Source organism: Pipistrellus kuhlii, unplaced genomic scaffold (genome assembly GCF_014108245.1).
Source record: "Pipistrellus kuhlii isolate mPipKuh1 unplaced genomic scaffold, mPipKuh1.p scaffold_m20_p_3, whole genome shotgun sequence".
NCBI lineage: Eukaryota > Metazoa > Chordata > Mammalia > Chiroptera > Vespertilionidae > Pipistrellus > Pipistrellus kuhlii.
In genome coordinates this window covers 167,689,733-167,708,259 of record NW_023425529.1, presented here as the reverse complement: position 1 = coordinate 167,708,259, position 18,527 = coordinate 167,689,733, and the positions used below count along the sequence as shown (strand labels likewise).

General features: G+C 36.2%; 1 protein-coding gene across 6 annotated transcripts in view; it reads right to left on the bottom strand.

Annotated features, from left to right (window-relative positions):
• NSD3 (nuclear receptor binding SET domain protein 3) overlaps positions 1 to 18,527 on the bottom strand; it is a 109,079-nt gene that overhangs the window by 23,748 nt on the left and 66,804 nt on the right. For 4 of the 6 annotated variants that reach the window (XM_045588868.1, XM_036455211.2, XM_045588871.1 and 1 more), the window contains 6 exons: positions 16,004 to 16,134; positions 15,505 to 15,633; positions 14,745 to 14,871; positions 6,972 to 7,169; positions 6,339 to 6,512; positions 1,969 to 2,115 (listed from right to left, as the gene is read on the bottom strand). In XM_045588868.1, the coding sequence (XP_045444824.1) occupies positions 1,969 to 2,115; positions 6,339 to 6,512; positions 6,972 to 7,169; positions 14,745 to 14,871; positions 15,505 to 15,633; positions 16,004 to 16,134 (906 nt within the window). Of the gene's footprint in view, positions 1 to 1,968; positions 2,116 to 6,338; positions 6,513 to 6,971; positions 7,170 to 14,744; positions 14,872 to 15,504; positions 15,634 to 16,003; positions 16,135 to 16,888; positions 18,122 to 18,527 lie in introns of those variants that run through there. The other 2 variants (XM_036455212.2, XM_036455214.2) reach the window with 2 other exon arrangements.

Sequence of the window (18,527 nt, the reverse complement as noted above, 5' to 3'; positions counted from 1 at the left end):
CACTGGAAAATCAGGTCTATAACCCACAAGTACACTAAGATTTAAAGTCTCATTAGCTAAAGGTTAGGAGCCTTCTATACAACTTTATCAAATCACATGCTCCAACCTTTTGAGGGTTAGCTATCAATTTTCCAGAAAATCTTATCTTACTGCAGACATTCAAACTTCTGATTAACATAAAAACAAAAAGAAAAATCCATATACAATCAGTGATGAATTAAATTACTATATTTCCTCTGCTTAAAAGCTTTTTCTTCAATCATTGGGATTTGTTCCTCTGTTTGCAAATCTCAATATGGATTAATAGTTCCAATTCCCAACCTAGAGATTAGCTGTCTGAGTGTTCTTAGCCTAGGAATTCTTCTGTAAGTTTAAACTAAAATGAGAAAGCCCATTTTACAACAGAAAGAAATAACCAATAGAGAGAACAGCCTTCGCAAATAGCTTTCAGAGGGCATGTCATTATTAGAGCTGATGGGGAGAGTCAGGCTTGCCATTTTTAATGTTATGGAATAGTCCTGAATTTTAAGTCTTATTTCAGAGGAAATACAGACTGAGAATCATCAGTGAAAATCATCATGATTTTTTGACAAAAATAAAAAACAGAAAAATAGGGATATAGAAAAATAAAAATATGAAGAATTCACCTTGGTGCTATGCAAGAAAACTGCTTTAGGATGCAAGAAAAGATGTGGTTCAAGCTAAGCAAAAAGAGGGCTCAAAATAATTTCAATTTATGTCAAGGTTAATACCAAGTACTGAAAACAAAATAAGCAACAATTGAATTAATCTCCTTTCAGTGGCACCAGCAGGAATATAAGGCATTTCCTAAACTGTCTCAGGCAGTCTAATATTATTGCATTATGAAGTTAGTCAAGCCTCGGCCCATCTTTGTTTTGGAAATAGGTGGTGTCACCAGTAAGGTGACTTCAATGGAAAACAAACAAAAAACCCAATACCTCTCCAACCTACTTCTCCATTAGGTTCTAATCAACTTGCTTAGTTATACTTCCTTTCAGTCGTGGGTTGCCACTTAAGAATTCTGACAAAAAACAAAGATACATGAAGCAGGCAACACAAAGGGAAAAAAAGGAGGCCAATTTCCAATGTACACAGTGTATTAGGTATGAATTAACTTTTCTTTAAAGAATCTGCACTTGGCCCCCAGATCATAATGGCAATGCAAACAGGAAAAGGTGTTCACCTTCCAGGTTATTTAATAATTTACTTGCTGAGATAGTAACTTCCCAAATAATACATTATTGTTAAATCACTTTTCAACTTTATTATAAGTATGCTATGTGAAGCTAAACATAGAATAAGATTTTCTTCCACAGACTAAATTAACTGGAAGAATATAAATATACATGTAGCGCCTGATTCTGTGGATAATAGATTATCCATAAGCAAATTTTCAGCTCAGCTGGGCTGCCTTTCAATATCCAATATTTGGGGTATCCTCCAGAAGGACAACTAATTTTCATAGCAACTGAACAAAACATTTTAGAAACAAAATGATAGACTGTATTCTAAAATAAAACCTTTAAGTATCAGTATATTTATTTCCCTCTAATTAACAACCTATTCTTTAGTTAAAAGTTAGTAACAAATTATATTGTGTCTATTCTATTCTAACATGGATGTTAGTTCTACAAGAGCAAAAGAGAAAGAGCCCTTAGAATATTTCTCTACATTAAGCAAAATCTGAGTCTTTCAATTTTAATAACCCCTACATATATGAAATGTGTGAAAATGTATTCAAGAAAAGTAAGTAAAAATTTGCAATAAATGGAATTATTTTAAGCCCTTTTTAATAAATTTGCAGCCATATGAAGACAGTTACAACCACCAAGGTAGAAAAGCAACAGATGGTGCTTGACAGGCATACATTTCCCCCCTTCATTAAAAAAAAAAAAAAAAAAAGGAAATGCAAAATGAAAGCAGGAGATAAACTATTTTGGTTATTACCTTTCTCATATTTCTTTTTGGAAGCTGACGAAGAAGGAATCATAGGTAATTTCATCAACTCTGCACGATTTGATTCATTCAGTAGGTAGTGGGATTTATAGGCATATGAACTGAACATGGGGTCTGAATGATCCTGAACTATTAGCCCTATACGAAACAAACAGAAAGAGATGAACTGCAATGAAACTACCCATGATTCCATGAGGAGAAAAAATAAACCAACCCCTATTATGTAGCTGTGCTTAAAGTTGGGAGGAAAAAAGAAAGTATGAAGAAAAAGAAAGATCTGACAGAAAAAACTATCTATAGTTATTAGAGGGAGTTTAAGCAACTCAATGCCTTATTCCCTACGTAGAAACCTATATACCCAGAAGAAAATGCCAAATTAATTTTGAAGATGTAAACTGCATTTAACATCATATGAAAAACTCTCTATGAAAAATAAAACCACATTCCTTAATATTTAGAAGTACTATATATTTAGAAGTACTGGATGACAATCCAGAGAACAAATAACATATCACTTAATTGCTAGAAATAAGAACTATATCCATAATATAAAGGAAGAAATGAGTCTCTACTCTTCCCTATTCATGTTTTATATATTCTCAAACAGGTTCTAGCTTTTTCTGCCAGATAATAAAGCTTTTCTCTATCAATACAATATGTGATTTTAAAGGGGACATACTTTGTTGAACTTTACTAAGGTAATACAAGCTATTTTTTCTATGCCATGATATAAAGTGATTAACAACTTTAAAGGTTTATAAAGAGCCCTTTTGATTTACCAATACAGCTATCTTATTTGAGGGAGTAAGATCCTCTCTAACCCACCTGCGACATCCACTTCTTTCCCTCCCATTTCCCTTCCCCTAACTTAGTTAAGTTCATAACATAAAGGCCACTCCTAAACCTGGGGAACTGTGAGACCAGGGAAAATTTCTCTTATTTGATTATTGGTCAGATTATAATGATCTAGCACTTTATAATAAAATCATGACAACAGTTTCATAGAGATCATTTTGAGAAGAGGAAAAAGTTTTATTTTTTAAAGGGATACCATTTATTTTTTCTGTGGATCTTATCTTCATTAGTACTACTGTATATTGAGATATTTAAAAAGATCTCTGATCCAGATGACAGAATGGAACTTGAAATTGCTAACTGGTAATAAAAGGCATATAGTGTCAAATAAATTTCATACATTTAATAGAAAAAGTTGGTGTAAAAAAAACCCCCAAAAACGTGGGTTTTAAAATAAGAAAGATCAGGTACACATGGTCCTTCTATTTAACAACTTGTAAATATTTCATCTGGGCTTCAGTGTTCTCATCCACATAAAATGAGGAAATAACTTCTTAGGGCAATTGTGGCAATTCGTTCAGATAATATCTAGTAGTTTGATTTACAGATGCAAAATAAATTGCTATTATTAAAATCAAAAGAAAACCCAAATCTAACTTCTCCATTTAAAATTACCATTACAAAGAAAGGCACAGAAGTTATCTATTATTTTACACCAACCTCCAGATGAAGATGCCCAGTAATATTCAGGGGTGGGCAAAGTAGGTTTACAGGTGGGAGTATGCAAAACACAGTTTATTCTTGTATTATTATTTATTAATTATTGTATTACTTGTTGTATTATGTAAACCTACTTTTGCCCACCCTGTTTATGACACTAAAATGTAACTGAATATTTTCTTTTCTTTTAAAATATATTTTATTGATTTTTTACAGAGAGGAAGAGAGGGATAGAGAGTTAGAAACATCGATGAAAGAGAATCATTGATCAGCTGCCTCTTGCACAACCCCCACTGGGGATGTGCCTGCAACCAAGGTACATGCCCTTGACCAGAATCGAACTCAGGACCTTTCAGTCCGCAGGCCGACGCTCTATCCACTGAGCCAAACCGGTTTCGGCTAACTGAATATTTTCTAAACACTATGGGGAGTGCAAGGGAGGAGGAATGGGGAACCTTTTTTCTGCAAACCATTTGGATATTTGAAATACCATTCCCAGGCCATACAAAATTATCAGCTTAAAAATTAGCCTGCTCTATTTGGTCAAACATTTAATTATCTCACCCCTAATGGCTTGGCAAAGCCAGACCAAATGATTTCTCGGGCCATACATTCCTCACTCCTGCAAACCGTAAAACATTTCTAGATAGTTGTGTCCTTAAGAATTAGCTCATGGCCGGGACCGGTTTGGCTCAGTGGATAGAGCGTCGGCCTGCGGACTGAAGGGGTCCCGGGTTCGATTCCGGTCAAGGGCATGTACCTTGGTTGCGGGCACATCCTCAGTGGGGGGTGTGCAGGAGGCAGCTGATCGATGATTCTCTCTCATCGATGTTTCTGGCTCTCTATTCCTCTCTCTTCCTCTCTGTGAAAAATCAATAAAATATATATTAAAAAAAAAAAGAATTAGCTCATGATTAGTTAATGATTTTAAACAAGCAATAACCAAGAACTAAGAAAAATCCTCTCAGAGGAGGGAAAAACTGTATAAGATAAATAATGAATAAATAACACATATTATGTATTTCTGAAAAACTTTTAAGCCGTCTCAAAATCCCAACATTTGATTGATTTAGATAAGTTTTGGTAAAATTCTGGAAAGGAAAATGAAAGTTACCATTTACTGGATAAAGTCCTAGTTAAAATACTTGGGGAATTAAATAATCTTGCTTAAGTGGACATTTAAATATAGCAATACTTTAGAATAATTGCCAAATTGATAAGATGCAAATACAGATCCTAATATTAAAACATGGATTTTTCCCTATTTCCATTATCTTAAGCTTTTAATGAAGGCATATAAGTTAAATTTAACAAAATGGCTAGATTTTCTACATAACAAGGTTTCTTGACAATGGGCCATTTTCTACCTGTCTTAAATTGAAAATACCTGTTTTAAAGGTTCCCCAATTACTGAATGAAATAGAGCTAAAGAAAATACTGGTTAATATACTGATGGTTCTTGATTGATTCAAAATGTACTCCCAAGTACGTCAACATGAGAGTTAGTAACGTGATATTTAAAATGTTGGCTCAGTTACACATGTACAAACAGAAACAAAAACTAGTAAAAGTGAGTAAAAATAAGTAACACACACTACTAGTAAAAGTGACTAAAAGTAAAATTAAGTGCTTTTACTCACTTTTACTAGAAATACAAACTAGTAAAAGAAAGACACATACTCCTGGTAAAAATGAGTAAAGAAAGTGCTTAGATAGAATAAAATACTAACAAAGCAATAGAGACTGTATGTTCTCATTGACACTCATCTGTTTAAAGGTCTCTAAAGCTAGCCACTCAATTGGATAAGTCAGTTTTTCCATCCTATCATTATTTTCTTGGGGACGGGATTTATTTCTTTTCACTATTTGAATTGTTTCAGTCACCTGTTACAATGAGGCACAAAATATGTCAAACCTACTTCTCCATGTACCAGCCAGGTTTCAAAGAAGGATACAACTGTGTAATTGCTCTAGTGAGGAAAGAAACAATGCTTCCCTTCTAACAGCAGACAGCTCCCGTGCTTACAAAACTCTGGCACTGAAAGCAGTACACACAATGGACCCCTCCGGCTGCTCCAGAAAGGATACCATTTATTTAAACTTTTACCGCCCACTTCCTCTAGTTATTATTTTAAAATTGCGAGACACAAAAGTAAAGCAATTCAAGATCTATAATACTACCTAACTTCTATTTTAAAATATTTTATGGTACTTCCACCAAATTAAAAGAACTGTCTCTTAAAGAAAACAAAAAACAAAAAGATAAATATTCTGTATCATATTCAATTAATGAAGCTCTATTTTATGTTTATCACAAACTCAAACTCACTGACCCCCCGGAGGGACACAATATTGTTTTTAGTTGATCCATCTCCTGACATACCTACATATCAACAGCCTGCATTTCTGCCTCTTAACTAACACCACCACATGTTGCTTTGGCTGTATCCCATTAGGCCTTTCTCAATGCCAGACCAAAACATGATAAAATACAACATAAACGATTAAAAAATAAATGTGCTCATTTTGCCTTCCAAAGTGAAGGTTGCAAGCTCTCGATTAAAGCATATGACTTGGGAAGAGAAGAATTGTTTGCAGAAGGAAATAGATTAATCTTTTGATGCTCCAAGTAGAAATGCTAAGAACTTATGCGTAATTCTAAGTTATTAAAAAATTCAGACTTTAGCTTAATTTATGGAAGAATTAATATTCTAACAATTTGAATGTCTAATGATATAAAAAGGGGCTACCTACTGGAAATGTTCATCTCTCTTGGGGATATTATTGAAACTCTATTTTAATGCCAGTGAACTCAGAAAGAACTAAGAGAAATGATTGACACTCACCTCTTGCACAAACGAAACAAAAGCCTACATTTACAGCAGAGGACGAATTACTGCTCCGTTTGGAATGATTACTACAGATGAGAATGTAGGAGGACACGAATATGCTTCCGGCAGCAATGCAAGCATCTCCAGAGTGATAGGCTACTGGACATCTCAAACACCTCATCATGCGACCTGTTTAAAGTAAGAAAGGAATCTACATAATAAGGCATCAGCTGGATACATAAAGTGAAATTTTCGGAGTTGGGTTCTTTTGGGATCCATGTAATGCTGAATATAGTAAGATAAAAATATTTTCTCTACTTGTTTGGCTCTGTCATTCTTATGCTATATGGCTCCTACATGTAGCATCCATCTAGAAATCAAAGAAAAACTTATCTGCTCTGATGTTGGAGAGATGGTGGTCTCCAATATGGCAGCTGTTTAAGGAATTCCCAAGGGTAATTTTGAACATATGGAATTTTCTTCTCATTGTCTGAATGAGAACCTAATCTCTACTTATTATGCTATCTACTGTAGCTGAGCTCATATATCTACAGACAGAAGGAGAATGCCTGATGCTCCTTATAACAATATGCTTATTACTTGCTACTGAACTTAAATACTTTGTCCCCTTCCTTAGCTTTGTTTTACCTTTACTTGCTTTGTGGATATCTTTCTCCATAGAGCAGGCAGAACAGCAGTGCTGGGGACAGCGGAATCCTTTAGATTCAAAGACGGCAGTGGGGAATTTGCGGACACAGGCTTCATGATAAAATTTCCCACAAGCACCGACAGAGCAACGCTTCACATCTGTACCAGATACCTTACATGAAAAACATTGGTGCTGTCCTGGAAAATTGGTAAGGGACAGAGATTAAATAAAAGCCGATTAAAGCATATTCCTTTGAAAATAGAAGCAGCTATTAAGATGAACATGGAAAATAAATGGTTAAATTAAAATATTTAATAAATTGTTAGAATGACTGATTTGCTATTATAATTGACTAGAGGCTTAATGCACGACATTTGTGCACTGGGGGGTGGGGGTCCCCTCAGCCTGGCCTGTGACCCCTTGCAGTCTAGGACTCTTAAGGGGATGTCCGCCTGCAGCAAAGGTGGGAGAGGCTCCTGCCACTGCCGCTACGCTTGCCAGCCATGAGCCCAGCTTCTGGCTGAGCAGGCTCACCCCTGTGGGAGTGCACTGACCATCAGGGGACAGCTCCTGCATTGAGTGTCTGTCCCCTGGTAGTCAGTGTGTGCCATAATGACTGGTTGTTCTGTCTTTTGGTCTATTTGCATATTTGCCTTTTATTATATAGGATCTGGAGATGTAGCATTATAAATAATTTAGATCTCCATTTACTCTACATTAAAATTATTTCCATAGAAAACCCAGACTAGAATTTTTCAACACCTGAGAGGTGAGAGTGTCAAGGTCTTTCCAACACAGAATAAGTAAAAGAAACTACAAAAGAAAAGGCAGATTCCATTAAATAATCACTTAAAATGTACATATATTAAACAGGGATAAGATGAAAATTCAAAATTACCCCCAAAAGACAGCTAGACATCTTATTCAAACTGTACAAAATCAAGGACAAAAGAGAAAATATTAAAATTACCCACACAAAAGACAAGTATTTTCAATGAAGCAGCAGTAACACAAATAGCTGACTGAAAGAAAAATAAAAACCAGAAAATAACAGGATGCTATCTTTAAAGCTGGAAGAAAATTGTTATCAAGCCAGAATTCCATACCCACTTAAAACATTCTTCAAAAAGAAGTGAAATTAATATACACTGGGAAATACTAAAATAAACAAAAAATTGGCACTTTGAAAAAGATAAAACTGATATTCCTGCCGGGCCAGTGTGCTCAAGGGTTGAGCATCGACCTGCATACATGGAAGTGGCTGGCCAGTTTGATTCCCAGTCAGAGTACATGCCCAGATTCTGGGCGTTGAGCAGGAAGCAGCCAATTGATGTTGCTGTTTCTCTCTCATTGATATTTTTATTTCTCTGTCCCTCTTCTTCCCTCTCTCTCTCAAAATTAATAAAAACATATTTTTAAAAACCCTGATATCTCTGGCAACAATGAATAACAATAAAAAACACACACAAGAAAAAGTAGTGATATATATAACTATCAGAAATAAGCAATGATATATCACTACATATCCTACAAATTTAAAAAAATACACAGTGATCACTACATTATTGCCAATAAATTTCACAATTTAAATAAGTAAACAGATTCCTAGAAAAACAGAACTTACCAAAATTGGCATAAAAACAAATAGAAAATATGATTAGTTATATAAACTATTAAAGAAATTGAAACTATAATTAAAAATCTTCCAACAAAAAAAAAACTTTAAGCCCAGATGGCTCCACTGGTCAATCTGCCAAATATTTAAAGGAAGAAACAATGCCAATTAGTATGGAAAAAAAGGAACACGTAAAAGACAAACAGATGTGGAAAAATATATGCAACAAAGATGATAAAGGAATATTTTGTTACACAATGAAAATATATGCAACCTATATAAGCGAAGACTTATAAAGAACTATCAACCAAAATAGAAACAAAATAGCCTAATATAAGCAGGCAAAAGGAATAAACAATTTACAGAAAGCAGAAAGACAGCCAATAAACATGAAAAATGCTCAACTTCACTAGTAATCAGAGAAATGCTAATTAAAACCACAAGTTACATTTTAGTGTAAAAATTCATCAATAGGAAACAAACTTTAAAAGTCTGATGATTGTTGAAGGTGTAGGGAATAAAGATACTCTTATATAGAGCTGGTGGGAATTTAAGTTGGAAGGAACTACTTCAGAAGGAAACAAGGCAGAATCCATTTTTTTAAAAAGTACATTCACTTTTTGCGGCCTAGAAATTTTGTTTTACTCTCTACATTAGGATAGACTTGTATATGTAAAAGGATGCTGATTAAAGCACTGTTTGTAACTGCAAACAACTGAAAGCTTTTCAAACTTTCTCCAACAGAATAGTTAAACTATGACACAGGCATACTATAGAACAGCAATTGAATATATTTGCATTGATATAAAAAAGAGCTCAAAAACCAATGGGAAAATATCCTTGGGTGAAGATTAACAAAACAAAAAGATGACAGATTAATGTGAAAAATAAATTTATATTTATTTGCAGATATAATGACACCTGCATTGATATTTTAAAACAGCAATACACTTGCTTAATTGTAGCATAGTATAATTAACATGACTGCTTCACGGTGGTAAGGAAATTTCTAAAAGACGTTCCAAGAATCAGTATTGGGGGGAAAATCTGCATATAAGTGGACTCATATAGTTCAAACCTGTGATGTTTAAGGGTCAACTGTGATTGTTTTTGTTTAAAAAAAATTTTTTTTTAATCCTCACCAGAGGACATTTTCCCCATTGCTTTCTAGGGAGAGTGAAAGGGAGGCAGGTGGAGAGAGACATCAATTGGTTGCCTCCTGCACACGCCCCTATTAGGCTGGGGAACTTGCAACCAAGGTTCATGCCCTTCACAGGGAATCGAACCTGGTAACCTTTAGTCGACAGGCTGATGCTCTAACTACTGAGAAAAACTGGCCAGAGTAGTAACTGTTTTTTGTTTTTTTAAATTGTAGTATAAGACATAAGCCCGGCTGGTGTTGCTCAACAGTTGAGCACTGACCCAGGAACTAAAAGGTCATAGGTTCAATTCCCAGCCAGGACCTGTGCCTAGGTTGTAGGCTCGATCTCCAGTAGGGGTACATGCAGGAGGCAGCTGATGGATGATGTCTCTCTTTCATTGATGTTTCTATCTCTCTATCCGTCTTTCTTCCTTTAATATGTTTAATAAAACATATTAAAAAAGATAAAAAGGAATAAACAATTTACAGAAAGCAGAAAGACAGCCAATAAACATAAAAAATGCCATTTTTACTTTTTAAGTATATAGTGACATTAAATCCATTCACATTATTTTGCAACCATCACCACTATCCAGCTCCAGAATTTTTTCATCATCCCACTCTGACTACCCACCACTCTTCTCTCCCTACCAATCCCTGGTAACAACTGTTCTATTTTCTGTCTCTATGAATTTGATTATTCCAGGTAACTCATATACTAGTAAGTGGAACAATAAAATATTTGTCCTTATGAATGGTTTATTTCACTGGGCATAGTGTCTTCAAAGTTTATTCATATTGTAGCATATATCTGTATTTATTTCTTTTTAAAGCCGAATAATATTTTATTATTTATCCATTGTTTACTATTCTACATGTTATTTATCCATTCATCGATTGATGGATATTTGAGTTGTTTCTACCTTTTAGCCATTATGAATAGCACTGCAACAAACATGGGTATAACAATATCTGTTAAGAGACCCTGCTTTCAATTATTTTGGGTATATACCCAGAAATGGAATTACTGGGTCATATGTATTCTATGTTTAATAGAGGAACTGCCATACTGTTTTCCACAGCACTTCTGCCACTTTAAATTCCCACCAATGGTGTATAAGTGTTTCAATTTCTCCGTATTCTGTTTTCTTGGTAATAGCCATTCTAATAGGCATGAAGTTGTGGTTTTGATTAGTAGTGTTTGCCTGACTACTAGTGAATGATGATGAACATTTTTTCATGTGTTTACTGGCCATATGTATAACTTCTTTGAAGAAAAGTCTATTCAAGTTCTTTGCCTAATTTTGAATTGGGTTGTGTGGTTTTTGTTAAGTGATAGGATTTCTTTATGTATAATTTTGGATATTACCGTATTTTCCGGCATATAAGACAACTTCTGAAACGGAAAAAAAAAAGTCAACTGAAAATCGGGGGCAAAAGACCAAAATTGCACAAAAATTACCTGCAGATCTTGACAGCAAAGTAAGTCTTTTCTTTGAAGTGGGTGGCAGTCTTATACAGCGAATATAGGCCTAAACCTATGTTTTAACTGTAAAATTAGGGGGTTGTCTTATACGCCAGAAAATACAGTAATTCCTTGTCAGATATTTGCAAATATTTTCTCCCATTTTGCAGGTAGCTTTTTCACTCAGTTGATAGTGTCATTTGATGTACACTGTGTTGTTTTTTGTAACAGACATCATTTTATTGATTTTTTAAAATTTTTCCCTTTTAGAGAGAGGAAGGGAGAGGGAAGAGAACCACTGATGTGAGAAACACTGATGGGATAGCTTTGCACGCACTCCAATCAGGAATGGAACTGGAAACCTGGATATGTGTCCTGATGGGGAATTGAACCAGCAACCTTCTGTTGCACAAGATGACAACCAACTGAGTTTTTAATTTCCATAAAGTCCAATTTGTTTATTTTTCTCTTGTTGCCTGTGCCTTTAATGTCATCTCAGGAAATCACTGCTTAATCCAATGTCACAAACATTTCTTTTGTTTCTTTCTAAGAGTTTTTTAGTTTTAGCTTTTATGTTTGAACTCTGATACATTTTCAATTATTTTTTGTATGTGATTGTTAGTTAAGGTTCTAATCTCATTCTTTTTGCATGTTGATATCCAGTTTTCCCAGCATCATTTGCTGTAACGACTGTCCTTTTCCCATGAAATGGTCTTTGCACCCTTCTCAAAAAATCATTATTGTATATGTGAATATTTATTTCCAGACTTCCAATTCTGTTCCATTGGGTATATGTCTGTCTTTATGCCAGTATCACAGTTTTAATTGCTGTAGCTTTTAGTAAATTTGGAAATCAGGACATGTGAATCCTCTTTGTTCCATTTAATTATTATTATTTTTTTTAACTTTTTTTTTTTTATATATATTTTATTGAGTTTCCACAGAGAGGAAGGGAGAGGGATAGAGAGCAAGAAACGTCAATGATAGAGAAACATCATCCAGCTGCCTCCTGCACACCCCCTACCGGGGATGTGTCCGCAACCAATGTACATGCTCTTGACTGGAATCGAACCTGGGACCTTACAGTCCGCAGACCAACGCTCTATCCACTGAACCAAACCGGTTTCGGCCATTTAATTATTTTTAAAGCAAATTTCTTTCTTAAATTTCTTAATAGATGTGTACCAATTTAGTTTATATCTAACCTTGGCAGAATTCAGCTGGATTCCAAAGTTAGGAGAGAAGCCTCAAAAGAATGTTTTAATATGGAGGTACTGGGTCCTTCTTATCGTAGTCAGAATCAGAGATTGCAAACTTAAGTGTTTAAAGGGACTGAAGAGGTTATATAAATAACCGGAGTTGCAGGGTTTTAGAAAAAGGGAATGACAGAGAATGTGAGGAACTAGGAGTACATGCCTAATCCATGTTCACACATTCAAAACATATTTTGAAGGTCAAATAAAACAATGTGCCGATAATTTGACCCCAAGACTGCCGGTTAGCCAATTGTTCAAATGTTTTACTGTAGAGTCTACATGTGATGAATAAAATGTCTTACGTAGAAAAAAATATGTTATATGTTCAAAACAACTTTAATAGCTTACGTTTTGCATATGTATGTTTGTGAGAAAGCAAGAGCTAGAGTGAGAAAGCACATGTGTGTTAAAATATATGATACATGCATGATCTCCATCCTACTTAATCAAGATGGTAAAAAGCAATGGTAAACAGCAAGTATCCTGGTGTCAGTTTTATCAATTGCTGTTTTCAGACTTTGGATAAGGTCCTAAACTAAACCCTCTAATTCTTAGTTTCACCCTCTGCAAAATGAAAATAATAAAAATATCTTACTATGAGGGTAAAATGAGATCTATATAATAAAAGCCTATGTGACCATTATGGCAGAACAACCAGTCGCTATGATGTGCACTAACAAGGGGGCAGATGCTCAACACAGAAGCTGCCCCCTGGTGGTCAGTGTGCTCCCATAGGGGGAGTGCTGCTCAGCCAGAAGCCTGGCTCACAGCTGGTGAGGCAGTGGTGGTGGCAGGAGCCTCTTCCACCTCCACGGCAGTGTTAAGTAACAGTGAGCCCAGCAGTAAGGAGCGAGGGGTCCCAGACTGCGAGAAGGCACAGGATGGGCACTGGTCCTCTAGAAATAGGATAAAATGCTTAGTACTAACAACACCTGGCATTTAGTCAGTGTTTAGAAAAATATTAGCATTCTAATGATTTTAGCATGCACAGATTTAAATAAAGAATAAAATCAAATTAAAAAGGATAAAATTATTTATGAAAATCCAAAAAAAGGGAGAAAGGAAGAAATAAAGTGTCACAGGTAAAATGAGCATATCATAAATACTTGATAACCAGTTGGCTCATAGTTCCTCACAGCAAAAAATAAAACAAAAAACTACATAGTTCCTGGATGCACTACCATGCTATTTTCAGTTGACTTTTCACTTGCCTTGTTACAGATTAAACAACTCTATCTCCAGCTTTCCATGACTTTAAATAGAATCATGGCTGCACGGGAAGAAATACAAACTTGTCTATTTCTTTCTCTATCAATTATTTTGATAGGTTGGCAGTGTGTATTGGGGTGGGGTGTTGAGAATAAATAGTGACTCCAAAACCCGCATGTTTTATTTTATTTTTCTTAATATTTTTAACTGACTTCAGAGAAGGAGAGAAAGATAGAAACATCACTGAGAGAGAATCACTGATCAACTGCCTCCTGCATGCTCTCTACTGGGGATCAAGTCTGCAAAACTGGGCATGTGCCCTGACCAGGAATCCAACTGTGTGTGACCTCCAGGTTCATGAGTCGATGTTCAACCACTGAGCATACCAGTTGGGCCAAAACCCTGAAGTTTTGTTTTTTTTTTTAAATATATATTATTGATTTTTTACAGAGAGGAGGGGAGAGGGATAGAGAGCTAGAAACGTCGATGAGAGAGAAACATCGACCAGCTGCCTCTTGCACACCCCCTACCGGGGATTTGCCCGCAACCAAGGTACATGCCCTTGACCGGAATTGAACCCGGGACCTTTCAGTCCGCAGACCGACACTCTACCACTGAGCCAAACCGGTTTCGGCAAAAACCCTGAAGTTTTAAAAACAATTTCCAGTAGCTCCATGTTTCCACTAAAAGTACTGTCACCATGGTTATGCTTTGCAATCAGCACTCACTCCAGTCTATTAAAGTCAAGGGACTTAAATTTGTTAAGCATAAAAATCTTAAATCCATTTGAAAAATAACTTACTCTATATACTTTGTATAGCTCTTTAGATAAAATACAAGTAAATCTAGATGAATTGATAGATTTTTATGATTAAAGCACAGATAGAAGGAAATTTGGTAATAACATTGCTAACTACTCTTTTGATTTTAGAAAGCCTAAACACCAAATGATCTTCATTTGTTGAAATACCTATGGGAGAGAAGGGTAAGAGCTACATAATAGCAGTAAGAAAATTAGATATCATGAGAGGTGCTGGCTTGCATATTCCTCCATCTTTTCATATCTACCAAAACAAAGGAGCTCACCGGTTTTACATTCCATGCAGATGAACTTCCCATCGGGGAGTGATGTCACCCCCAGGCACTCCAGGTGAAAGTATTTGTAGCACTCTCCCTCACAAGGAATCAGAGAGTCACCAGAGCTTTCACAGATCTGCAACAGAGCAAAGAGCAGTGGGTCTCAAACTTAATAGCAGCCATCAGAATTCACCTGGAGGCTCTATTAAGACACAGATCACAGGGTCCCTCCCTCTCTTATAGTTTCTGATTCAGAAGTGTGGGAGTGGGGGAAGAGAATATGCATTTATAAGTATCCTGACAATGCTGATGCTGCTGGTCCTTGGCCCTCACTGGAGAAACCACTGAACTAGATAACTATTTCCAGACCCAATATGGTATAGTTTAAAAGTCATACTTAATCTTTTATGACTTCTTTTTTGGAATCTAGATACTTTTTTTTCACAGGGGAAAGCAGTACTTTTCAAAAAGGGTAAATATACATTAAAAACTTAATACCAATTTAATTTTAAGAAAATCGTTTTGAAATCAGTCACTTGTCATTTACTTCCATTTCACAACACAATCTCCCAATGGAGATTTATATCTGCATATGAATAATACATATTCCAACTCAGAAAGTGAAGAGCCCAAAATGGCTTTTAGAACTTGTTTTAAACCAGTACCATAATTTAGAAAGGCTACCTTTTCCAATAGAAGGTAAATTTATTTATTATTGGCAGAGTATGATAGCAGTTCTTTCAAGCTATAGGACAGGCCACTTGCCTACCTGACACACAGTCTCCTTCTTACTCATTCCAAAGCCTCTTCTTGACAAACTTGAGTCCACGGACTGCACATCAGAAATGTCTGCATCTGCAGTAGCTGAAGGGCTATCTACTTGCTTTCCAAAGCCTACCTACATGGAAAACATAACACATTAAAAAAAAAAAAAATTCCTCAATGTTAGGTGCTATTAAGATCCTAGTAGGAGTTGCTCAAATAAACCTGGACATGACCTCTTTCGTTTCTTTCTAAAACACCTGGATACTATATATGGTGTTTTGAGAGAAACTCTAGTTAAAATAAAAAATAAGCTATGCTTCTGTTATGTAAGAAACTAGCAAAATTAAGATGCTCACCATTACAAAATAAACCAATGCCTTCTTTAATGTGAATATTTAAAAAATCCCCATGATCCCACAGCAGTTGAGTAAAGCAATTATATATGTTACTTGGTTTTGCAAAGCAAAAAAGGGCACTGTGCTCAGACCCTTGAACATATTTACCTGCAGGTCACTCAGGCCTCTAGAATCAGAGTCAGATGTGTCTCTGTATGCTGAACTAGTCATTTCTACATCAGTTGAGGCGCGACTCCTTTTCTTTAGAGGTTTACAGGAATCTGAAATCTCGCTGGCACCTTAATACAATACACCGAAATTAATCCTAAAATAGTGCTTAAAGGTTGTTCTGTTAACTTTTTTTGTGAATATTTTCTTTTCCCAAACTCATCTGTAGTGTGAAGAAAGCAGAGCTCCCTTTGTAACAACTGAAGTCACGAGTCAAAACTTCATAAGCTTCTGACTTTCCTCACAGTGATTTAGTTTACAACCCCTCTATTAAAACATTTAATGCAGTGCTCCTGTTCTAAAGCTCAGTCAACACAGCCCAAGTTCCAACCTAAAAACCAATTCTACCAAAACTACAGGATAGCTGATTTGTTTGGAGCAATCCAAAGAACCATTCAATTTGGAGGGGGAAGACATAAAACCCAACACACTATGTAGCTTACAAATATGGTCGCAGAGACATCTCCAAATTGTTTTTATTAGGGATGTGACAAATCTCTGATTTGTATTCGATTCGTACACGGATAGTGCCATTTCCCCCCAATTTTGCAATTTAGTTGCATATTGCCCCTCCCCCCCAAATAAATTCTGGATGTTCATAATTGTTCATCTGACACCTCCTTGGTGCAGTGTCATTTATTGTGACCATTAACAAGTGCTGCAGCACATCTACACGTCATGCCATGTAGGAGGCACATTGCTGAGGGCTGTAAACACACAATCAATGTTCAAGTGCAGCCAAATCACGAAGAGCTGGATGAGAGGCCTCTATGTGGAATTTGTGCGGAAAGAAATATGTATGGAAAAAAAAAAAAAGGCAGAGAATAGTGTGGAATTTTTTTTTAAAACTGTGTGTAATACAAATCCAGCCAAAACAATAGTGCAAAAAGTTACAAAGCAACAATCTCTTGGGCTAATGCAGTATAGGCTATACAGAAACAGCCACGATGAAATGTGCAGATCAGGCACGGTGAATACCAAGGAACCAAGGAGACGGTTAATATTTCAACCCACAGTTTGTGTTTTGGATATTTCCCCCAAATTTTCCATACAACAAACAGACATCTAGATCAGCCCAGCAAGCTATGGTGGAAGTGTGCAGTCCAGAAGAGACCATGGAGAAACAAGTCTCCCAGGGCCATGAAGATCCGCAACAGGCTGAGTGAGAGTAGCACTTGGTACATAGCCATGTTCTGTGGTGGAGGATGTGGGCCTCTTTAGACTGCTCAGATTACTGGAACCTCGTTATACATCCCAGTCTACAAGTTTTTCACTGAATGTTTCCTTACATCTATAAATGAGGGTGCCTGCCCATGTTAACGCTGATTAAAAAACACAAGTACACAAATCTATCTCCTTCATTGCTGGTGTATGGACCCAGAACACCACCACAAAGTATTTCCTTGGCCTAAAAGATCACTGGATTAACAAGGAGTTTTAACAGAGGAATAGGAGTGCTGTACTGAGGCTTTCGAAGGGAAACACAGGTACCGCCATTTCCGATGAGTTTCTGAAAATGCTAGAAAAATGACAGACTGCCAAAGACAGCTGCCATACTGTTCTCCATGATAACAGCACTAACATTAAAAAAAAAAAAAAGCTTTTAATTATTGTAATGTACACAGTTTGGGCTGTTTGGCAAAACCCTGCAGATGTGCATTAATGATGCTTTATTTAAAAACAAAAACAGTCCATGTTGAAATTGATCAGTGTAAGTTAAACGGTGGTTTTTAGGCTGGACCCATGATTTAAGCTGTACCTATCCAGCTCAGACCAAAAAAAAAAAAAAAAAAATCATTTGAATGTTAAAGCAATTGTTCAGTCTTGAAGAAGAAACCAGTCAGGAAAATGCCAATAATGATGATTGGCAAAATCAAAATTGGAAACAAAGAAACTGTTTATCGAGCCGCCGACAAAGAAATCTTGCATGGAGACTACAAGTCTGGAGTTTCTGGGATGAAATTGTACAGGAATCTCAGTCCACAGTTTCCTCAATCGCTGCGGAGACGGAGCTGTCACTGAATCTGACAGAGCCCTGCACTCCCCGGTCCGCCGACCCTGTGGAATGGTGGAAACACAACGCAATCAGGCCTCCTAATCTCGCAGCGATCGCGATGTCTTTTCTTGGAGCTCCGCCAAGCAGTGTTCCCTCCGAGAGGCTGTTCAGTTCTGCTGAGGATCTCCACGGAGACCATCGCTGCAGACTTCTCCCCGAGAATGCAGAGAGGCTGGTGTTTTTTATTTTTTAATAATGCAATTTGCCCAGAGTAAACTACAGGTATTAAATACAGTCTGAATGATCTCACCAAAAACGCACGAATCATGCTATGGAGTTTGTACTGTAGTCAAATTGCACACAGAAAATACAAATATAAGTTTAAGGTTTCTTAAACTTTGTGCATATCTCAAATAGATTTGCATTAAGGTCATCTAATAATGGCCATAAATATACTATGAATCATTT